General features: G+C 49.9%; 2 protein-coding genes across 2 annotated transcripts; both read left to right on the forward strand.

The window, feature by feature from the left end:
• Nucleotides 1-832: 832 nt before the first annotated feature.
• On the forward strand, nucleotides 833-20,435 carry ARB_07716 (involucrin repeat protein; the record flags this gene model as incomplete). Its single annotated transcript, XM_003013950.1, has 3 exons — nucleotides 833-6,931; nucleotides 7,008-18,824; nucleotides 18,888-20,435. The coding sequence occupies 3 exons, from the start codon at nucleotides 833-835 to the stop codon at nucleotides 20,433-20,435; spliced, it is 19,464 nt and encodes a 6,487-aa protein (XP_003013996.1).
• Nucleotides 20,436-21,335: 900 nt separating this feature from the next.
• ARB_07717 (uncharacterized protein) lies at nucleotides 21,336-23,928 on the forward strand (the record flags this gene model as incomplete). Its single annotated transcript, XM_003013951.1, has 3 exons — nucleotides 21,336-21,628; nucleotides 21,815-23,608; nucleotides 23,667-23,928. The coding sequence occupies 3 exons, from the start codon at nucleotides 21,336-21,338 to the stop codon at nucleotides 23,926-23,928; spliced, it is 2,349 nt and encodes a 782-aa protein (XP_003013997.1).
• Nucleotides 23,929-24,952: the final 1,024 nt, after the last annotated feature.

The raw sequence follows: 24,952 nt of genomic DNA on the forward strand, positions 1-24,952 counted from the left end.
TGCCTCTCCCTCCATATCCAAGTAGATAAGTGCCCGAATACTTGCATGCTCATTCACATCCTAGTGGCAACAACCACCCTGCCCGTTATCCAGGTCATGTGCAACGTGCAGCATAAAAAAAGAGTGCGACCTTCAGCGCAACACGCAAGCTTGATTCTTCTGCCTAACTACTTCGCGACTCCACGACTCCACGGCCATCTTCCATCATCGCCCTCTCCTGCGCCATCTGCGCGTCATCTCTTTTAGCGGCCGATGATTTGAGAAGGATGTCTTATTTGACTGCTGTACTATTATCACGACCACTGCGACGTTTAACGACCTGACGACCCGGAACGAACCTTTACGACCGTATACGACTCTCTTACCTGCAAAAGTGACGAAGACACTATTTAATAACTATTATCAACCACACCCAACGGCTGCTTGAACTGAAGACCTTTTCATTTACGGCTTCCAGCGCTCTTTTGCTCAGCGTCTTCCAGCGAAACTGCTGGGATAACCTCTTGATCTGTGTGCTGCTTTTCGCCTTCCGGTTGGGATCGATCGCAGCAGCGCCACCTAGCTTCACCCCCTGCCGGGCTATCGCGGGCAGCCAACCACGGTTTCTTCCCGGGGCTCAGCCGTGGGTCAGGAAGGTCTTGTTTACCGTTTTACCAGCCACCAGACAACCAGCTTTGCCTAGCCGGGTAAACAAAACACCCAGCAGAAAACGACGGCCTCTTCTCTCGCGGACTCCCTCGCTCTCACCACACACCAGCCAACTGACCTACCAACCCACACTCCTTTCCCCCAGGCTGTCTCGTCCAGTGGCCGGCCCCAATTCACGAGCAAGATGTTTAAGAGTCTTCTGGGAACCCAGTCGAGGACTCGATCGTCTGACTCGAGCCGCCATAGACATCGTCGAGATCGCGACGACGACGACGACAGCCGTTCCAAATCCTCATCACACTCTCACCATCGTAAATCGTCTCGCCATCATTCTTCTTCCTCGAAGCACAAGTCCTCACGAAGTGACGATCGTGACGCGGACAGGCATTCGAGCTCAAGACGGTCCTCGCGACGGTATGAGGACGATGACGATGGCGCACGTTCTATCATTGCTCCTAGCGAGATAGCGTCTGAAGCTCCGTCGCGGACGCTGGATGGTGAGAGGAGCACTTTTGGCGACGACCCTAATGACCATTATAAAGAAAGAAGGGCTCGCAGAAGAGGTCATGGTGATGACGATTCGATGCTGGACCAAGACTCGCGAGATCCACGGCGTCGCGAGAGGGAGACATACCCGGAGGAGCTGAGATATCGTGATGATGCCCCTTCCGCGGTAGGCTCTGACTTACGAGATTCTTCACGTCGTGATAGAGATTTATATTGGGGTGAACCGCGACAACGCTCGCGAGACCGATATAACGACGACGACGACGACAGACGAAACAGAAGCAGTCGTCGATATGATGAACCAAGTGCTGATGATAGATACGAACCAGCTACTCGCTCGGAACGACGCAGCAGGACTCTAGATGACCGAGCCATCCCCGAAGGCCAACGGCCAATTGAACCCGCGGGCCGCCGTAGAACTGCAGCTCCTGGTCCTGAGAGCTCGCGGTCTCCCTTGTACCATACTGATACCACCTATCCGCTACCTACAACTTCAGGTCCTGAGGGTATACCGCAATCATCGTATCGTTATCCTCCACCTACATCGGGCTCCTATCCCCCTGCAGATAGTTCTCAGCAACCGCCTTTGATAGGTTCAGCGGCCGAATATTATGGAGACCAGGGCCAGTCGGTTCCGAATCAACCAGGATTCACATCCAGTGCTATCTCACCTTCTGGGCCTGAATACGGTCCTCCTCCAATGCCAATACCCCAATTCGATCAGCACGAAGCTGGACCATCCGGACCACCGCCTCAGCATGGCACTGGCACTGCAGCACTGGGCGGTATGGCCGCCGGGGCAGCTGGCTACGGAATAAATTCAGCCATGTCCGGAGGATCACCGTCCAGCGGACCCCCAAACACATCACCAACTATGCCAGGAAGTATGCCGGCCGATATGCCCTCCAACTCGCTGCCTAATGCACCATCTAACACCCTTCCAGGCAGCTACCATGAATCTCCAACCAATTATGCACCATCTGGACACCCGGATGACCGGCCTCAACACCATTCGTCTTCATCGCACGGGGGCCTTGCCGCCCTTGGAGCGACGGCAGGCATTGCAGCTGCAGCAGGTCTGGCAGCAAATGCTTATCACAATTCACACCACAATTCACACGGTAATGGCCAGCAAATACCGTACTCTCACAGCCAACAACAGAATTATAATGGAGGCTTTCAGCAGGGAAATCTTGCCTATCAAAGACGCCAACAAGGCCCCCTAAGAAAGTTCGTTGACTTTTGGCGAGATCCTGAAGGCGTGGCACTGTACGAAGAATACTCTGAAATCACTGGAACCTGTAGGTACTGCTTCGAGCCAGGAACGACCTCTCGAGATGCGCCACGCAAGCATAATCGATACCGCCGGAGGCCATCCAATGACAGCTTTGGCGGCCGATCCAGAGTCGATAAGCTGAGCCGATATGGTTCCTCTGAAGAAGAAGGCCATCACAAGAGCTCGAACCGCAAGTCTTGGTTGGCTGCTGGCCTGGCTGCATATGTAGGCAAGTCTCTCTGGGACAAAGGTAAGAAGGACCGCCGTGATCGCTCTCCATCCATTCGACGCCCAAAATCATCGTCCTCCTCAAGCGTGGGAGGGAGGGGAGCACCTTCTTATGGGCAGACTACTGTCTCGGAATATTCTCATCCACCGTCTACAATTGGTGGTGGACAGAAACTAGACAGATATGGTTCCCGGAGTGATGTTTCCAAGCCGTCCATGTCAGCCCATTCAAGATCTAAATCTGAAGGACACCGACGCCGGGATCGATCACGGTCATCATCAAGTGATAGCAAGTCTGGCAGATCTGGCCTGAAGACTGCCGCCATTGCAGCTGGTGCACTTGGTACTGCTGCAGCCATGTCATCAGCCAGCCATGCACGTAAAGAGAGACGGGTACGTGCTGGCAACCGGAGCAGATCACCTAGAAAATCTCGAAGACGTTACTCTTCCTCTTCTAGCTCCTCCATGATTGATATCTCTCGCCCTTCGGCCAACAAGGGACTGGCAAGCTTTTCAAACTTCTTTAGCGCACCATCAGAGAAGAGCCGAATGGGCCGAACCGGCCCGCGCAAGAAACAGCGGAATTTGTTTGGCCTTGGATCAACATATTCATCTTCAGATGATGCTGACCTTGCGTTTGGTTCTGGCTTTCTTAAGTCGCGGACTCCAAAAAAAGGGAAAGGCCGGAAGCGGGACGAGGATATCGATCATAAGCTTATAGGCCTGGGTGCCACTGCTGCTGGGCTTGCAGCTTCAGCATCAATTGCAAATGGGAGAAAGCATCATGGTCTGATTGCAGTCAAGGAGCGAAAATCCAAACACGAAGCACCTACCGATAATGTTTGGGAATCTGTGTCTGATGAATCATCCTCTGCTGATTCTGGCCTGGCATATGGAGGGCCATCATCTAACAGCCGAGATTCCTTTACATCTGACTCTGGAACTTCAAAGTGGCGATGGCGATGGGGTTCTTCAAAGAAGAAGAAGAAGGTATCGCAACCCCTGGAATACCCCAATAAACAGGATGGCTATGGACGGAACTCCCAGGCCTCGTTTGCTCCACCATCTAGTACCTACAGCCTCCCGTCCATGCAGAATGTCGACCCTATCCCAGCTTCTGAACAATCGTCGACGCCGTACCGTGATGGACGCAATTCAACTGGTGGCCCATCAGCTTTTGACACAACCAAGCCAATGCTCATTTCTCACTCGGAGAATACGGAACTTGGCCAGCCAAAGCCGGTAGCCCCCATATCTGACTCATTCTACACCCAGGGGGACCATGCAATCAAAAAGCCCAAGCCTACCTTCAAGGAAATTGCCCCTGCTGTGGCAGGTACTGTGGCGGGCGCGGCGTTGATAGGAACAGCCCACGAGTACTATAATGACCACCCCTTAAAGGATTCCAAGGGACCTGCTACAGCTGATGTATCCAAGCCCAAGGATATATCGTCAGCTCAGAGTAATCGAGAGCAGCACGACTCCTACAGTGATGCAGGCCCAGTACAGCATCGGCAGAATCAAATTATGCCACCTCCACCTGTTTCGTTACCAGGTAAACCCGACCAAGGGCCACTGGCGGACAATGTGAAAGTGGACCGGTCTAGAAAAGCAAGGGATGATAGCGACATATCTATGAAGAAAGCAGAACGAAGAAGAAGAAACTCTTCCCCTGCCTTGGAAGACCACTACACTTATGTCACTCCATCAGATCTATCTAAGCGCAGCTCCGCAGGAAAAGGCGTCCATTTTGACTTGACCAAGGAGCAGCAAGACAAGGAGATGCGCCAGCTAGAGCTGGAAGGTGAAAAAGCGGCCAGACGCTACCAGCGAGATGAAGAACCAGCATCAGATCCAGAGAGCCGGATATCCAAGTCCAAACGACTTCATCGTCCTGAGATCTCCCCGCCACTTCCTGATGAAAAGTTCGAGGAGCCTCTTAGTGACAAAGATGCAGAATCATGGTCTATGCCTGCTAGGGTTGCCTTTCCCGTCCTCTCCGGTGCTGCCGCTGTTGCGGCTGATCGCATAATTGATGAAAAGAAGCGCAAAAGGGAGGAGCGCCGCAAAGAACGCCGCGGCTATTCTGAATCTGAGGCTGGATCATCAGCCGTCTCCAGACAACGATTTGATTCGCCTGACCGCCGCTTCGTTGAGGAACCCGGAGAACTAACTGAGAAGCCGCTTCCAAACCCCAAGACCAAGCCAACTTATGAGAACTATGCGACCTATTTCGCACCTCCAGAGCTTCGCCGTGAATCCAGCGCAGAGTCAGCCCCCGAATCAACGCCAGTACCCAAACCCGGGGCAGCAAAATTTCGTGTTATCGAGCCTCGATCTAGCCCACTTGATACCGAGCTGACGAGGGCTGAATCAACCAAGCGAACAAACCTGCCCTGGCCAGTTCCTCACCTGAACCTCATTGAGCCTACGCCACCTCAAAGTAGGACTGGTTCTGTTCTGAGCCATAGTGGTGAGACAAAGGACCTCCCAGTTGCCGATCCCATTGTGACTGTCCCTGAACAAGCTGCTGCTCAGGAAGATCGGGATGATACTACCCATGATAGTGTACGGAATAAAAAAGCTGGACATATTGCAGCCTCCGAACCCCCTCTTTCTGGTGTTCCTGGAGCGGCAAAGAAACTGAGTAGCGATGGGGATATGGAAGTTATCCCTTCCAAGGCTGGGACTCGAGAACTCCCACCCAGCCCCGAAATTCCCTCGCCGCCTCACCATATGCCTGGTGAGTTTGGGGATGACATCGATTTTGCTGCTACACTTGCTGCCGGCACAGCTATGTCAGGGTTTGACCCCTCTATTGTCACCGACAATCCCGCTTATCATCGCCGTGCCTCACCTCCTAGGTCAGAGGGTGGTCATAGGGATATGCAGAAGGAAGCTCCAGTATCCTATGCCCATCACGTTTCTGAGCAGGAGCCACTTCCGCTAGCCAGTAAGGAGGAAGTGCAGGCTGTCCCTGCCCGTCAAATAGAAGAATCTCCGAGTGAAGCCCGTCAAGGTACTTTTGCTCGAGACATGCAAGATCTGCCATCTAAAGATGCCGACAGCTCTCCAGCGCCCGAAACCACAGCTGCAAAGCTCAGCAAGAAAGACAGGAAGAAACAGAAAGCTGCGCAGAAGAAGAGCCGGGATACTGGCGAGAAGGACCTTGAACTAGATTGGGAAGAACAGCCTGCCATTACTCCATCAAAGTCTGCTGAAGCGGACCGAAAAGTAAGGTCTGACAACATTAACGAGCCAAAGGCCGCCAGTCGAGATTTGTTTGATGTAGATGATAAACAGAATAAGGCCTATCGTGACCTTTCTTCCAAGGGAATGGTAAATGAGCGTGAAGAAGTGCCTGGAAATGACAGAGAGACATGGCAAGATGCAGAGGAGGATATACGGCCTCGCGACAGCTCGACTAAACCAGTGGATATAAGCTCTCCAGCTCGCGAGTTCGGCGGTCAATTACCGGATAATAAACCCCATACTTCAATGCCAGGGGATTTTGAGGATGTATGGGCTGATATTGGTCCTGTTGGTGGAAAGGATAAGCCTTCTGTTCCTGCAGACAAGGGTCCAGCGGACGAACCTGAGCTTGCAACCGCTGAGAAATCCAAGAAGAAATCAAAAGGGAAGAGCAAACAGGGAACTGCTGATGAACCTAGCTCTGTCGCAAGCGAGACAGCAGGACCTTCTACGCATAAAATTGAGATAGACGAACCCGTTGATCGGAACGTCGAGTCTAGCACTGCCACGTCTGTTCCCGACATTGTTGGGCTAGAAAGGGGGAAGTCCAAATCAAAGCGGCGCTCAAAACGATATGCTGAACTCATCGATTCTCGGTCAGAGGTTGGCGACACTTCCAAGCCAGATGACGACAATGTATCCGTAGTCTCTCGGGCCAAGTCAGAGGCAGCAAAGGATTCCGCAAAAGGTAGTGATAAGTCTCGGGGTTTCTTTGGACTATTCGGCTCTTCTTCATCTGCGGACAAAAAGAGTTCCACGCACGAAAGGGACCGATCACCTCCGCCATCAGAAGTTTCAACAAGCTCAAAGAAGAAGAAGTCGAAGAAAGATCGCCATGCCGATGAAGATGCCATCAAAGCTGACGACAATGACTTGCCGGCATCACGAGATATTGAACCAGTAAACGCAGATGACGCAGATATTGACAATCAACAAAGGCAGAAAAGTAAAGATCGGAAGAAAGACCGTAAAAATCGATATGAGCAGATAGTCGAATCTGGAAAAGCAAGTGATGATGAAGTATGTAACTACTAATAGGTTCTTTTTTTCTCTTAATAATGCCATTCTTTCCCTCTTTGCTGACAGGAACTCTCAGGACAAGAATCGATATGACACCAGTAGACAAGCAAAGAACGACACTCTAGAGAAAGAGCAGCCCCCCGGGCCTTTTTTAGATGATAGCCCGGGAATAACTTCTGTGCCTGCTGCTACTTTGGAGCAAGCTCCCACTGCCGCTGCTGAGAAAGCATTTGATAGCGTCTCGGCCCCAATATCTACCTTTCCTCTGCCGCTAAACCTGCCGTCTCGTGGCCGAAGCCGTTCTGTTACTCCCTTGCCTGGGGAGAAAATAGTTGATTTGCCTACACAGTCCCATAGCAGACCTTCATCCCGGTCACGATCCCCCCCGGGTACCGCAAAGCGAATATCATGGCGGGGAGGGTTCAATTTTGGAGACCCGAACAGCTCCCCCACTGCAATTCCCATTCAGCTCCGCCGACCACCATCAACCCCTGATAGAGGAGCTCATGATGGCCAGGTTTCTCCGAGCAGGCCTAAATCTGGACACAAGCGACCAAAGTCCACCGAATTCAAGACGAATCGTGAGTTTAGACCATTATGGCTTGTCGAACGGCATACCAGCAAAACGGAACTGCCTGAAGAAGAGACATACCCATCACTTCCCTCTAGTAAATCTACGTCTCGAATGTCGTCGGTCGAAGATTTACGGGCCAAAGCGCTTGAAGACAATGAATCTATGGATATATTCTCAACCCCAAGACGCCGACCATCATTGCATGTTGCTACTAACGACTCTTCTTTTGACGTAGATATCCTAGGTTCTCAGCAAGCCACCCCGACTGCGCATTCCTTCAGACCCCAGGACCGGAAGCCAAAGGAGAAGCCGAAATATGAGTTCCATTCCCCGTCTGAGCTCCTGGAGGGTCCGATGTCGTCTCGATCCGCATTGAGCGATGTTCCACAATCTTCGGATGGCACAGTTATTCCTGACAATAGGGTCCAGGAACTCGAGGTTACGGATCTTCAGAACCTACCACCTCTACCTGAGTCTCCAGTCCACGAAGACCCTAAATCTCGTGAGTTGGATATCACCCCTGAAGTCAACCAGGATGTGCAGTCAACCTCTTATCGTGAGCCTGAAGTAGAAGCAGCAGAAATCCCAGCAGAAACTCGATCAGAAACGATCTCCCTTGAACACCTCCCTCCGCTTCCTGATAGCCGCCCGTCTACTCCTACTGCTGAGCAGGGAGAGGAAACGGAGGAGCTAGTGGAGGATATCGATCGTTCGTCTACTCCCCGGCCGACACATCGTGAACTTGATGAATTCCCAGCCAATATCCCTGCCATGATCTCGGCGGTTCCAGACTCAGGCCATGCCACGCCAACTCAGCTTTCGCCAACATATCGTGCGAGTGAGGCTAGTGAATATGAATCTGTTGATGAGGATCACTTTGTAGATGCCAGTAGCCAGGCACCTATGAGCCCATCTTATCAAAAAGACTTCAACTCACCAATTACACCTACTCAGTTAGCAGACGATTCCGAGCCTCATGGAGCAGTTACCCTTCTCCCTCCAGCTACCGCGGTTTCCGCCTATGGCGTTCCTGATGAAGGTAGCATTTCCAAAGATACAGATTCTGAATCTGTGATGACCGTAACAAAAGATGACAGCTTTGGAGGGGAACTGAAACCTAGTGCTGGAAGTATCAATGATTCTGAACTTGAGCTTCCATCCGAAAAAGCCAAGGAACCTGATGATATGACTGAAGTCCCAGCACCATCGAAATCTAAAAAGAACAAGAAAAAGAAGAAAAAGAACCTTGATGCAGAGCCTACTTCTGCTGCCCAATCTGTAGAACCTGAGGTTCGTCCTGTCGCAGAACCAGCTCCTGAATCAGCTGCTGAACCTGTTTCCGGGAATCAGACAGTAGAAAAGGCCCCTCTAAATATCTCGACCGATACCACCTCATCTACGGCCACTGATCAGGTCCCAAGCGAGGAGCCAGCCTTCTCTACTGGTATTGGCGAAGAAAGCAGCTTGGTATCCGTAAAAGAAGACCCAGTTGCTGGACCAGTCGCCAATAAACCTAAGAAGGGCAAAAATAAGAAAGGACGCAAAAACAAGTCTGCGATAGATTCTGTTGAAGGGCCAAGTCAGGAATCCAATGAATCTTCGGCTAGTATTTCTACCCGGAAGGATAACTTCGCCATCACGCAGGACGAAGGCTTGGGGAATCCTACAAGAGAAGTAGCGGGCGCTCAGTTAGACGACATGGTGATCGATTCAGTACCTGACATCCATTCTCAATTGCAACATGCCCGCCCTGGTATCGTAGATGCCATCCCTCCAATGGCAAATCTTCCTGATACAGAAAAGGACCCTAAAGAAGATACCGTCTCTGGGGAAGTTTCAGCTGAAGATGTTCCTTTACCAGTTGCAGATCTTGAAGAAATCGATGCTCTCAACTTTGTTCTTGATGAACAAGAGCCTACTGCAGCAACCATGGCGCAAATAAATGACCATCCGAAAGATAATTCGGCGTCTCTGCCTCTCAGTCCCGAGCAGAACCCGCAAGATATACCACTCCCCCTTCCTAGTGCAGAGGAAGCCGATCTTCTTGAAACAACGAATGAAAGCAGCGCAAATGAACCGGCTCTACTAGATAGCATTTCAAGTGTTACAGGCCCTTCATTCCCCCATGAACCTCCGGTAACTGAAGTTGCTCCGCGTCTTGCAGATACAGATATACACAAGATAGAGAGCGAGGACAGAGGACAACATGAAGACCCAGAACCTGCTGCAGGGGGCGATGCAAGTCACGAATCAAATTTCCCAACGACTACAGGCCACGGTCAGCTCCTTCCAAAGCTCAAAGAAGATATAGTTCCAACGCCATTTTCTGCAAATCTGGTAGACGAAAAGGGCATTCACAGTGGTACCGACATGTTCTTTGACGCTGCCCGGGATGGGGATGCACTAGCCAAGCACGAACTTCCGGATGAGCTGGCGGACAAGGAGCCGGAACCTTATACCCCTGCCATTAAGTCTGAGGAGCTTGCAGAGCCTGAGCCTAAGCAGAAGAAAAAGAAAGGTAAAAAGGGCAAAAAGGACCGCAAGAATTCTGCATCGCTTGACAACATTGAAGCATCAGCATCTACGGAACAGCCACTTGCGGAATCACTTGAAGTACCGGTGAGATCTAATGAAACGGAGGAGGCTCCAGCTGCCGCTCGGAATGAAGAGACTGTTGAGCAACCGTCCATTGAAGAGGGATCTCTCTGTGCTAAAGGTGCCGAGGCTTTACCCTTGTCAACAAACGATGACGCTAACGCGGCCGAACCTGGAGGCATAGCCAATGATACACCACCACATATTCCTGGCGACAACAGCTCTCAAGATGTGCGGTCAACGTCGAAGCAGTCCAAGAAGCAAAAGAAAAAGGACAAGAAAAAGCAAGCATTGCTGGACAGTACGCTAGATGAGACTGTTCCTGAGGCAAGCAACGTCGAAGAGGAGACTGAAAAGAGCACATTGGCGGTTCATGATAAAACAACAGCTACCGAAGAAAGCGGCCAAGACCAGCCAGTAGATAAGGCCATTGTTACTCCTGTTCTCTTCGAAGAGCCGAAGGGTGCCCTCGTTGACATTCCGGTCGATGAAGAGCCGCCCAAAGAGGATACATTGTTGACTGGTGCTAAGCTCGAAGTGCCTACTCAGGTAGACGTAAGGGACGAAAGAGCTGTCGAGGAAGACTCTAACATCAGCAAAGCCACCGAAGGAAGTGAAGCCATGCGATTCAATCTCCCTCGTGAAGAAGCGAAATTGCAAGCAGAAACCATTCCATCCACTGGGGAAACTGCAGTTAAACCTGCTAAAGCCAAGAAGGATAAAAAGGGGAAGAAGGGCAAAAAGAATCGGGAAGTCCCATCTTTAAAAGATGAAGATCAGAGTTTGGAGAAAACCAAACCTGCCGATGGGCAATCGTCGATGACTCTGGAGGCTGAGCCGTCTACCCTAGGAAGCCCCCCGGCCGAAGAAAAGCCCACGGAACCTGTCGGCGGTCTACCAATGGATGCCAATGACGTCCCTGTGGAAACTCATGTTGAAAACGCATTAACAAGCAAGGAAAGGAAAAAACGCAAGAAGAACCGCAGTGTATCAACTATTGATGAAGCCCAGCCAGCTCAGAAATCCTCTCCGCCAGATGTTCCTGAAGTTGATACTGAGGCTCAAGGCTCTGTTCAACTGGAGGTCCAAGATGATCATCAGAACACTGAAGTCTCTGAGCCTTTGGCTGAAGCACCATCAGTCGTTGATAAGCTACTAACTGAGCCTGAGCCTATTGAAACCTTGCATGAACAAGGACTAGCCAATGACAACATCCCAATGGATTCGCAGGCCTCGGAACAAGTAGCCGAGCAACCACTAGGTGTCGACGGATCGAGAATGGGATACCAGCCCTTGGAGCCATCAACCAGAACTGCTTCAGAGATTAACGATACACTTGAAGGGCCACAAGCCTTGGAAGCCCACAAGAATGAAAATCTTCAGGAAACTGACCCCCGGTCATTGGAATCTTCAACTTTGCATCAGCCTTTGCCCTTTGAATCTACGCCGCAACCTTCAGTCGAGGAGCCATCTGGAACAATTGAAGAGTCCCCTGCACCTGCCGATAAGCCCGGGGTATCAGAGCCCCCAGGTGAGAAACCAGCAAATTCCGACGAACTTCCAATGGAAGCGTCTGGTGATAAGTCTCTACAAGCAAAGGGTAAAAAGAAGAAAAATAGGAGTCAATCGCAGTCTTTGGACAAGGAACCCCAAGCCGTTGAATCGTCATCTTTAATTCAACAGTCATCAATAGAGACTCCGCGGGATGGGCCGTCTGATCCCGATAAAGACGAATCAGCAGAACAGCGGGATGATGAACCGCTTGAAACTTTGGGAAACAGCGAAGTAAATGTTCAGCAGGACATGCTAACCGAGCCATTAGGAGACAAGCTGCGGTCAGTTGACGTTCCATCCTCAGAAGTTCCTGTTGATACCCCTCTCGCCCCTAAGGAAAAGAAGAAGAAGAGGAAGAAGAAGGGTCAATCAATATCCATCGACGAGGAACCAAAAGCCACAGAGTCCAGAGCTCCTGTTAATGATTTAGGGGCAGACCCTCTTAAAGATGTTCCAAAGGAAACCTTGCGGGATGTCGAAGCTCAGGAGGATTTGCATGTGGATAAACATCTTCAAACTCGGGAAGAGGAGACTCCAAGGCCTCAGAATGTCGGCCATCAAGACACGGAGCCACCTGCCCCCATTGAAGATTCTTCCGCCCAAACTCTCCAGGATATGCCTTCAGAGTCCCAACCGTACGAGAATATGGCGCTTGTTGAAGACACACCGGTAGACTCGGGTTCTTCTAAAACACAACAAGGTGGACCTACTGATATTCTCCAGGACAGGCAGCCAGAAACCCAGCAAACTGGGGACTCCCATTCCATTGAGGGTGAACCCAGTACAACTCTACAGGACAAACGGCCTGAAGTCACGGAGTCTGCGGAAGGCGAGCAGCCAAAATCCATCCCATCTGATGTTCTAGAGCTTGAACCTAAGGACATTATAGATGAAAACCAACAAGAACCCAAACTTTCTGATCCCCGGGGTCCACTCCCCGCTGAACCAACAGACGACAAGCGACTAGATGCCCACCATGTTAGCATTCAAGAAGAGCAAGAAGCTGCACCCGTTGTCCCTCACGAGGTACAGGAACAATCTCAAATTGAAAGCTCTGAACCAAAGGTTGAATCCGCCGAACTTGAGGATGACAGTTGTCTCAAACCCCAAAGTGATCAACCAGCTGAGAACCAAAAGGGTGATGCAGTAGAATCTCACGAAGAACAATCAACAGACATTGTGGACACAGCTTCTGTGGAGCCGCCAATTGAGTTGACTTCCACACCTAAAGATAAGAAGAAAAAGAAGAAGAAGAAGGGTCAACCCAAAGCTCTAGACGATGATACTGAAGTTATAGAAACACTAACGACTGTTGATCAACTCCCTGCAGACACTGTGGACCAGCCTGTACCAGAAACGCCAATCGAAAAGCCTCTTACTGCGAAGGAGAAGAAAAAGCTGAAGAAGCATCAAAAGAAATTGTCTCTGGAGCAGGAATCTCAACCAGTACCAACGCCTGGGGTTGTTGATACACCCTCCGTGGAAACCCAGAAAGAACAAGACTTGGAGGTAGACACAAGTTTACCTTACTCCGCGGATACCCATGCCAAGCAGCCTTTGCTGGACCAGGGGATTGAAAAAGACCAGGAGACACCACATTTGGAAGAGCTACCTATACCCAAGGAGGCAGGGCAACCTTCCGAAACTCTTGCCGCCAAGCCCTCAACTCAAGAGCCCCTAGCGATAGGTAACGACTTGCCAGAGCAACATATCGACAAACCTCTAACTGCGAAGGAAAGGAAAGAGAAGAGGCAAGAGAAGGCAACAACTTCTTTGGAAGATGAGCCTGTGGCCAAAGAGGAATCAGTTTCTCGTGAAAGTGCCCTAGATGACGCATTCAGCACTGAGCCGGTACCAGAAGAGCAAACTCCTGAGAAACCTCTCTCAGCTAAGGAAAAGAAGAAAAAGAAAAAGAAGAGCCAGGAGGATCAAGCTGCGGGAGAAGAATTTTCAGCTAAGCCTGAGGAGGCCCCAGAGACTTCGGAAAGTACGTCAGTCGAATTCTTGACCCAGGAGGCGCAGGATGTTGATAACACTCGGGCAGAAGCTCCTTTAGAGCAGCCTTTGACTGCGAAGGAAAAGAAGAAAGGGAAAAAGGGCAAGAAATCGAAGCAATCTGTGGGTTGGACAGATGAGCTGCCTCAAACCCCCCAGGGGGTTGAAATACCGAGGGAATGTGAGACAGAGGCCTCAATTCCAACCGAATCTACTGCCACCACAGCAGTTATATCTTCGGCTGAACCCTCGCAGGAAAATATTGAAGGCAAATCCCAAGGCCCGAAGGAGCAGCCCACCGACGTAGCTTCCACCCAGCCAGGCATGGTAGAAATGGATATCGGACGCACTGATCCCAGAATGACTGAGCCACAAGGAGACGGCGGTGAAGTTGAGACTGGCAATCCAGACGAGGACGGTAAAGAATTTCAACTCTCTAAATCTCAGAAGAAGAACAAAAGTAAGAAAAAGGCTGAAGTTTCTTGTTGGACTGATGAAATTCCGCCTACGCAGGTTGACAATGGGCCTGCAATCCCTCCTACAGACCTTGAATCCCAGCAACGATCGTTACCCTTTGATGAGGAACCTCTCACACAACCTGACACCGCCACAAATGCCTCGGATGCTCTACGAAATGACGCCTTAGACAATCTTCCTGCTCCCGACGCGGACCTGGCTGTATCGGAATCCAAGCCATCACACTCCCTAACTAATGTTGATGGCCAGCCCGAGGATGCAACCATTGTTGAGGAGAAGCTTATGGAAACACCAGTTAACGATGCCACTAGGCCCGATATGGTTTCCTTGCCGGAATCAGTGGGAGAAACCACAGAACAACATCTGGCCCCTGAGAAGACTCGAGAAGGTATCAAACCATCCATGGAGATTCAAAGCACCGGACCGGGGCCATCTCTCGATGATCAAATCATGGAAAACATCCAAGAGAGTGCCACTGAGAATCCTGCCGATGAATCGCTATCTGACAAGAGTAAAGGCTTATCATCAACTGGTCTAGGAGATGCCCTTACCGAACCTTCAATACCTGAACTACAGGATCAGTCGACACCAATCCCTCCATCAATTAGCTTATCGTCAAGACCAGATGCCGAGGGTAGGCTAGTGGACTTGCGTGGGGCCGGAGCATCAGTAGATACAACATATTCTGAACCCATCAAGGATCAGGAAATCCAGGTTAGCAAATATGAAACCAAAAATCCAGAGACTGGACCGATTGATTTCACAATTTCGGAGAAGATTTGTGAACACCCGCCCCCAGAGCAGTTCCAAGCCGAAATCTCTGATGCCATGCAAGAGACACCGACCGAGCTACCCAAACCGGAAGAACATGGCCTTGCCCTTCTATCCACGGAACAATCACCAGCTGATGACAATGATTCCGCAGCTACCCCTTTAAATCGCCATACCACTGATGATGTCCTGCTCAGGACTATCCCTCAACTTCCAACTGTGTCTGATGAACTCCCAGCCCGAGATACAAGTCAGATGTCCAAGAAGGAGAAAAAGAAGAAAAAGAAAAAGGGTGTGGTGTTGGAGGGAGAACCTGCTGTTGCCCCTGAGTTACCAGACATCAAAATGCAAACTTTACCTGAGGAACCTAGCGCCCCAGAATCTCTCATTGCCGATATGAAGGAAGAGCCACTGCGAACGCTTTCGAAAAAGGAGCAAAAGGCTGCAAAAAAGAAAGCTCGCGGAGCTGCAGCTGATGTCGTCAAGTCAGGTTTCAAGGAGGACGTAGAAGCAGTTAATTCTACCCCAAATGTCCCTAAAATCACAGCTGACATTACCGAAACCACCGATTTCAACAAAGTTGATGATGCTCCAACGACAGAAGAACCTGAAGTCGGTATCGAGAAAACTCATGGATTGGAAACACAGCCCATTTCTACGGTCATGACAGTTGATTCTGCTGGAAAAGATATGGTAACTCTACCTATTCCACCTTTTGTGGACGACAACATAACAGAGCCCGAGCCAGTCGGAGCAGCGGCAGAGATCAGCCATAAACCTACATGGGATGAAGGCTCAGGACCAAGAAAAAAATCAAAGAAACAAAAGGAACGTACTAAAGGTACGATTACTTCTCAAACGGAGACAGATGTCCCAGGCGAATTGAAAGATCCTGAACTAGAAATACAATTGGTGAGGGAAGAACCAGCTCAGCAGCCAGTTTTATCCGGTCAATCTTCTAAGAGAAATAAGAAAAAGAAAAAGAAGGATGTTCGAGGTTTGAGTTGTGATGTTGAAGCCCAAGCTGCGGAAGAAAAAGAGATTGAAGCACATACCATCGATGCGCCTGTCTGTCCCGACGTTGATATGCCTGTTGCTGGCGAGGCTGCAAGCCCTAAAGAGGATGAGGTATGGCCAACTATTGACTGGGATCATATCCATGATAATGTATCTAATACTGTTCCGTACGCTCAGGTTAACAACGAACGAGAGATGGACACGGCGTCGTTGGATCTTCAACTTTCTGGTGACCATGAAGTCATCAATGATACCCCCGAAATTCAGCACACAGTACTCCCCAAGACAATGACACCAGGAATTGGAGACTTCAGTGAAGATACGGCTCTTAAAGGTGATGACCTTCCGGAAGAAAAACCAGTAGAAACTTTCGCTGGTGAAACTGGACAAAAACCAAAGGGAGAGAGCATGAGCGAGATTCATGATACCAGGGCCCCTCAATCAGCAGCGGAAACACTGGTCTCTGGCGGTGGAGCAGTGGAAGAGCGTGGACCGGACCAAGACGTGCCCTTTGGAGAGAAAATTGACGCAAATGTTGTGCCCACGAGCCATCAAACATCCCAGAATGTAATAGATTCGGCTATGGAGATTGATCGCGGCTTTAAGGAAGACTCGCAACCAGTAGCCATGGAAAGTGCAGCTGCGGATGACAGTACCAATAAAGATCTGCCAATGAAAGACTTGGGTGCAGAGCCCTCAGTCGAACAAACAACAAGTGGGTTCCATGATGCAAAAGAGCCAGCCATGGCGCTATCACAGGAAACCCAAGGCACAGAACCCACCTTGGACACGGGAGCTTCGCCGGTGGAAACCGAGAATCCCCCACAGTTAGCAGACAAGGGAGAAACGGCAGTACCTTACGACATTTCTATCGGCCCATTGCAAGGTGAAAATACCTGGTCATCAACAGAGGGGAAGGGGGAAAAGGTGAAGAAGAGCAAGAAATCCAAAGGCAAGGGGAAGGCACTCGAGAAAGACAAGGCTGAGACTGAGACTCCGTTGTTTGAAACACAGGAGCTTCAAGCTCCATCAACTGCAAAGCATGAAATGACTGAATCAGTCGAGCCTGCCACTGGCCTGACCCTAAAGCAGCCAGAGGAGGAGGCTGTACCAAGTAAAGAGAAGGGAAAGTCCAAAGCGAAGGGTCTTGTAGGAGAAGACCTTGGATGGACCGAGGCCACAGATATAGGAAGTCAAGACCTAGCCATACCTCAACAGGATCCTCTAGACAGCCCTGATCCATTGTCTGAGCTTGTACCTGAGTTTGAATCAGGGCCCTCAACAAAGCCACCTCCAGAGGATGAAAGTGCTTTTCTTACAACGGACGAAAAGGAAAATAAACCCAAGAACAAGAAAAACGAAAAGCCAGCGGTAGTTGAAACTGAACAGCCCGAAAACTTACCGCCCCCCATATCTGTTCTTGAACCAAAAATTCCAACTGAAGTAACTGCGACAACTCCAAATGCTGCAAGGGAGGAGGCTCTTGAACCAGAAGCCGAATTTCTCCCTAATGTCACCAAGAGGAAAGGAAAGAAGACCAAAGCTAAGGGAAAACGTCCAGGAAACGTCGAATCTACGATTGAGGCAGGGGAAAGGCACTCAGAAGTGACTCGTGAGCTATCAAGGGAGCCAGAGGAGCTCGTCAAATCCAACGAGCCTAGTTTTTTGTCCACAACGGGCCCAGGGGGCGGACCAGAAGAAGATATCTCACCCTCAGTGACAAGCAAGAATGTGAAGAAAAACAAGAAAAAGAACAAAATGCAACTCTCTGAGGATCTAGTCGCTGATACCACAAAAACACAGCTACTGACACCTGAGCCTGAGCATGCTAATAAACGTGCATCCTTAGAATCATTAGAGGCGCCTGACTGGCCGCGAAAACATGAGCCACACCCTGGAGATGACAAGGCAGCACGGCAGGGTACCGGTACATCAGAAGACTTGACGATCTCTCAGGCTCTTGATATCGGTGCCCCTGGGAATGAAACTTCTGGCGCGGATATGAAGCCGGTCAACCAGGCGCCTGAGGATGTCCAAGTGTTAGACAAGTCAATGGCTGAGCCCGAGGCAATGATACCGACTCCTAAACGTGAATACAATGACGACCCTTTTTCAGTTGAATCAAGCTCCAAGGAGCGTTCGTCGGCTCTGTTATTCCACTCGTCACCATCCACTCGAGACTTCGGCTATATGACTCCAGCAACCCATGAAATACACGACCAGCGCGAAGAACGTCCATCTACGCCTACTCCAATGCATCTACACAAGTCTATAGAAACAGACAAGCCACTGGATCACGCTGATGACACAACTCCCCACGCACTCCTCTCTACCCCTGAGAAGGAGATTTCAGGGCCAACCACGGCCAAGAATATTGCGCCTAAGGCCACCGAGCAAGCTCGACCATCTCTCGAACCTCCATCTCTCTTCGGAGGACCCTACGGACTGGCTGAACGGGAAAGGTCTGTCTCTAGATCGGTATCTCCTCCCAAGACGCCGCTGGGAACGATCGAGGAGCACTCGGCTATATCCGCGCCGTACGAAGCCCAGAACCCTCCAGCCTTCCCCCCGCTGACCCCGGACGCTGCCCCTGCTAGCCGCGGGCCTGAGAAGAAGCAGCAAGCCCAGCCACAGACCTGGGCGACCCCGGCTGTCAACCCAGTCTACACCCCTGAATCGACTCCTCCCAAGCTACGTCGGGTTAAGAGCCGCCGCAGCTCCGACCTTAAAGCGGCGAGCGAACGTGACTTCCGGCGCGGAAGAACTCGCACTCCGTCTCCCAGCCTCTCGCAAGAGGAGCAGGAATATCAGGAAGACGAAGAAGCGCGCCAACTTCCTTCATCCTCAACGTATGACCCAGTCACAGACAAGGGCAAAGCGCCGCTGCGAGGCATGGCTGCCGACGTCTATGTAAGTTGACGACATCATCTATGGCTCCAAGTAACCAGTTCTGTCGCTAACACATCTCCATAGGAAGGATGGGGCGATGTCCAGGGTGCCCCGCCGCTCTCACCTACTCGCCCGCCCAGTGTGCGCCGGCGCCGCAGTCTACAGCGCCTCCAGGAGCTCGAAACTCGTCTTGACCAGCTTGTATCGGAAAACCGCCTCCTAGGCTCCTCCAAAGCCGCCGCCGAAAAGGCAATTGAGAGCCATGCCGTCGCTCAACGTCAACATGCGCGCGCACTAGAGGCACGTGACCAGACAATCCAAAACAAGGAATTGGAGATACAACAGCTGCAGAAGTCCTCAGACTGGCTTAAGAAGGAGATTACCAGGCTGACAGAAGTCAACGAAGGGCTTGCTGCTGCCAATGCTAGCTATGCGGCCTCCCGTGGCCTCGACGGTGGCAACCAATCGAACTACAAGGAAGAATGGGAGAAGTCGCAGCGAGAGCTGGAGAAGGTTCGTGCGCAATACGCACAATTATCCTCAGGCCTAGAGCAAATGGTCAAGCATGAAGTCGGCACTGCGCTCGCAGATAAGGACGCTGAAATCCAGTTGCTGCGAGACAACTTAGCTGATGCCCAGGACAAGATCAAGGAACTTCAGGAACAAATCCAGGCCTCAGCCAAGGATGACATTCTTGTCTTCCACGACGAGGATTACTTCGACAATGCCTGTCAGAAACTATGTCAACACGTCCAGCAGTGGGTCTTAAGGTTCTCTAAATTCTCAGATATGCGCGTTTGCCGCACCACCAGTGTCCTCCGCGACGAGAAGATTGTTGACCGATTTGAGAATGCAATTCTTGATGGAACCGATGTCGATACTTACCTTTCCGATCGTGTTGGGCGAAGAGATGTGTTCATGTCCGTTGCCATGACTATGATGTGGGAGTACATCTTTACGCGGTACCTCTTCGGAATGGACAGAGAGCAACGACAGAAGCTGAAGACCCTCGAGAAACACTTATCCGAGGTCGGTCCACCAAATGCTGTTCACAAATGGCGAGCTACTACTTTGACTCTTCTCTCCAAACGGCCTTCTTTCAAAGAGCTTCGCTCACAAGATACCGAAGCTGTGGTCCAAGAAATCTACCGCACCCTCTCAAAACTACTTCCACCCCCTCATGAATTAGAGAAAACTGTCCTGGATTCTCTTCGCAACGTGATGCGGTCCGCAGTCGATCTTTCAATCAAAATGCGCACCCAACGTGCAGAATACATCATGTTACCCCCCCTCCAGCCAGAATACGACACCAACGGTGAACTCCTCAGAAAAGTCTACTTTAATGCTGCTCTTATGAACGAACGCAGTGGCGAAACAACATCGAATGAAGAGCTAGAAGCACAGCGTGCAGTTGTTCGCATGGTCCTTTTCCCTTTGGTTGTCAAGAAAGGCAGCGATGAAGGCGATGGCGATGAAGAAATAGTCGTTTGTCCCGCCCAGGTCCTTGTTGCAAGGCCTCCAAAAGAAAGGAAGTCGTCCAAGGGCCTGAGTGCCGATAGACAAAGCATTCGGTCGACTCAAAGCTTCCCGTCTATTAGTATGGCCCCGAGCAACCCGAGTAACATAATGTGAGGCGTCACACTCTCATTAACTCGTTCACTCCGGTATGCTCTTGATAACATTGCCTCCTTGCACACTCTCACGAATACATTGAAACATGGGAAATCACGGCGTTTTTGAGGATCTTATCTTTCATATCTTCTTTCGGATACAGAGTTTGGACGGGATGAACAGGATCGATATCCGGCATTTGGGTACTTTACACGGAGTTTCGTTAATCTTTTTTGTTTTTCTGTCTTTTTTTCCTCTTTTTTTTTCTTCACTTCATGTTCCAATATGTTTTAACTAATAATGGCTCTCTTTTGTTACTTGGATAACGATGACGAGGCCCACGATGTCTTGCACAACACATTTCTTGTATTTAATTTTGGTAACAAGAGTTGTTAATAGATTTTATGACCTTCAACTCTGGCTGCTTCACTTTACACTTTTCGCCGGCAAGCAACAGCCTGTTCTGATACCGGATCAGCAATGCAGTTTAATCGTTCCAAGCCGATCCCCAGGTCCGACAGGTTGAGCAGCATGACACAAAACAGAGATGATGCATAACACCTGGCCAATGATAGGGTGGCACTTCCGCCGCCGGCTGCATGGAAGAAGAATCCGGGCCTTGCAGGTGGAACTTGATACCCGAGTCAGCCTGGGGCTGTAAATTAGGGTTTGAACCGGCACTACCAGCCAGCGAAAAACCCTTCAACCATCGACGTCATCCTTTGGGTTGTCGATTGCTAGCAACCAAACTCCAACTCATCTCCCTGTTCCATGCCGAACTTCACCCCTTTTCCCACTTGCCATCAACCTGCATACGGCTTTAAAGTACCCTAAGTTCGTTAGGATCTCGGCCGGGACTCCGCAGATGATATTCACCATCTCCGTAGTCAAAATCTCTTCCTCAGACGGTCCAGCCTAAAGATGGATCCCACCAACAGTGTCATGGGGGCAGAAAGAAGTACGCCCAAAAAAAGAAGACACAGAGCTCCCAGGAAGAAGCGGAACAGAAGACCTTCCTTTGCTCCAGCTGGTGATAACTCTCATTTCCAGTCGCCGCTCAGTCGAGTCGACACGCAACCAAATGAAGAGCACGAAGATACAAAGGATGCTTCTCTGACAGAGACTCGTCCATGCCCGTTCTACAACCTTGGAAGGTCTGGCGGGGGAAATCTCAGTGAGACCAGCCTTGAGAGTGAAGCCTTACTGGATCACCGGTAAGCCAACCTCCTAACAACATGCTCTTTTCAGTGACCGTCGTTTTTCAAGCTGGTAATGCTAATATTTACTCATAGAAATCAACCCATGATGCGCCCGCGCCGAGAGAGCAGACTAGCCCAGAGCTTTCGTCCCGACCAACTGCCCGTTGAATCCCCTACCAGCTCACGTACAAAAATACGCAGACACGAAACCTTGCCAGAGGACGACTTCGCCATCACAGACGACCGTTCGCCGTTGTTAAATTCATCAGCACAGAATGGCGGTGCTCTCCGGGGTTATGGATCTGACTTAAGATCACCTTTTTCTATGCCACCAGGTATGGGCAGCCCAACATCAAGGCGGTCACCACAAAACAGCTATACGCCTGATGCCTTCTTAGCTTCGAGGCAGGGATACGATGTCAACAACCCGCCTTCTATGCCCGGAAGCCCAAAAATCATGCCTAATAATATGGGCTATGACGAAACAGTAATAACAGGACCTGAGTTCGTTCGCCAACAGTCACCAGAAGCGCTGAGCTGCCACAGTCTACCCATGGATGCAGTAGTCAATGTGGATACAGACTCGAGAAGGCCAGGATTACAATCCAGACATGGATCAATGTCGCGCTCTCCGGCGGACCTACAGCGCCGCCGAACACTTACTCTTCCAGTGGAAGAAGATGTATGCTTCCCTGCTAGTGGCCTTTCAGATCTCGGCGAAGAAGATCTCCAGTCACATATTCCAACCGGTGGAGATACCCGTGAGCGTAGACGGCGGTCACGGAGAGTATGGCCCGACCTTTCAGTGTTGGATGAATGGAGCCAGCATGAGAAGGAGGCTCGCAGTGGTGGAACCCGTTCCAAGAGAATTGATGAACCAGTGCTCATCGGGGGGAGACTAAGAACTCGAAATCTGGCGTGGAAACAAGATGAAGAAGAGGAAGCACCGTACCGTTTCACTTATTTTAATGAAGATTTTCAAAGCACCTTACACAGCCAGACACTATCCGAACTTGAACAACCTGGCCAAACTTTCCGAGACCTTTTCATTCCAGAACCTCCACTACTAGAAGACGATTCTTCGGATGAAGATGATTCCCCCCCTTATAGCGGTACAACAAGCCGTGATAAACACCCATCTATATCTACAAATGCCAACCACAACACAAACAATCTTCCAGACCTCCTATCAGACAACCCGGATAGCACATCCCCACAGCCTACCAATGGCAATAGCCGAATTCCTAGCCCTAAGAAAGAGCCGCGATATGGACCCCGGCCTACCTTCTGGCTTGATGTTCTCAGTCCCACTGACAGTGAAATGAGAATCATTGCTAAAGCATTTGGAATACACGCCTTGACTGCCGAAGATATCATGATGCAAGAAGCACGAGAAAAGGTTGAACTGTTCCGGAATTACTACTTCATCAATTACCGTACCTTCGAGCAAGATGTCAACAGTCCTGATTTTCTCGAACCCGTGAATATGTACGTGGTGGTTTTCCGAGAGGGTCTTCTCAGCTTCCACTTCTCTCGAACTCCTCATCCAGCAAACGTCCGCCGAAGAATCCGTCAACTCAAAGATTACTTAATCCTGAGCGCCGATTGGATATCATATGCTATCATTGACGATATCACTGACGTTTTCGGCCCTCTCATCCATGCTATTGAGGAAGAAGTCGACGAGATTGATGACAAGATCCTACGCCTACATTCCGACGACAAGGAAATAGGTTCTGATCAAAACAACGAAAAGACTGCTGCTTTAGAAGAAAGTGGCTCTGGAACCAATATGCTTCGCCAGGTCGGTGCATGCCGTAAGAAAGTGATGGGGCTTTACAGGCTTCTAGGCAACAAGGCAGATGTTATCAAAGGGTTTGCAAAACGCTGCAATGAGTACTGGGAAGTTGCCCCGAAGTCTGAAATTGGACTCTACCTGGGTGACATCCAGGATCATATCTTGACTATGACAAGCAATTTAACTCATTACGAAACGTATGTCGGTCCCATCCCCTTCGTGTCCTAAGGTCGTTGTACTGACTTTGAATCCTAGACTGCTCTCCCGTGCGCATTCAAATTATCTTGCTCAGATAAACATCCGAATGAACGAACGACAAGAACAAACAGCCGATGTCTTGGGCAAGCTCACAGTACTCGGCACCATTGTCCTTCCAATGAACATAATCTGCGGCATGTGGGGGATGAACGTCAAGGTTCCTGGACAGGACGTTGAAAGCCTCAACTGGTTTTGGTCAAGTATGTTTCCAGAGCATCTGATTTTAGTCCACCAATCACCCATAGGTGCTGGCTGCTAACACTTCATTATAGTAACTGCCGGACTGGTGCTTTTTGCAATTGTCTGCTTCTATGTCGCCAAGCGCGTTTACCGCATCGTGTAAACAGCATAGTTATATATATACCGCCGGGAAAGGGATCCCCACCCCCCCCCCCCCCCCCCCCCGTTCCCTATCTGGATACCATTTTGTCGCATTCCCTTTTTGCATGGTGTAAATGGTAAGCGCACGAGTACGGTTTGGATTTTTTTGAAGCATGGCGGCATGAAGTGTTGGATTGGAATCCGACTGATTAATATTTTTGACAATCTACGGGGATTTTTATATGGTTATTCGTTCTTCAGAACCATTTACTTTACCAGTTCGACCGTTGGTTTATACGAAAAGTTGAGTTAGAAACATTTTATATTTCTTTATCAGTCACCCCTAGAACCAATGTTGAATATTTTCTTCCTACTGATGAGGACCAAAATGGGTATATATTAAACAATGTGGACTTCGGGACTCTATGGATATACCTCCGTGATGTCATTCCATTCGACTTGTAGTTATATCATATGTTCCGTTCACATTCTGCTTGAATCTGCTGTAGTTATATTTGTATTCATGGTAAACTTGTTCCACTTAATAACATAGGAAAAGATGAAGCAGGTAAGGACATAAAAAGAGGCACTGTTAGATGGAGATCTTCAACTGCACCTTCTTGCTATGCCTCATTTGCTTCGGCTCTTAAAGGAGTGTGCTGTTGAGATGGCGGCAAAAGCCGATGCAGAGGCCCAAAGTTAGTACAAAAGAGATTGAAAAAGAAACCCCCGGCTTGCGCCCATAATTCCCCAATTCCCCGGTCTATTTTGTTGTCATTGGTGTTGTTGTCATGATGTTTCCCCCAGCAATGTCAAAGAAACACGGATTTTTCCCTTTTTACGGGAGCATATACATAGAAACAAACGCAACGACAAAAAATATTAAAGAGTAAAAAAAAAAGATAACAAAATCAAAAGCCATTAAAACAGCTATGCATAGTAACAGCAAGCAACAGGGGTAT

The sequence above is a fragment of the Trichophyton benhamiae genome, assembly GCF_000151125.1.
Source record: "Trichophyton benhamiae CBS 112371 chromosome Unknown Abenha-G-c-312d04.f1, whole genome shotgun sequence".
Classification (NCBI taxonomy): domain Eukaryota; kingdom Fungi; phylum Ascomycota; class Eurotiomycetes; order Onygenales; family Arthrodermataceae; genus Trichophyton; species Trichophyton benhamiae.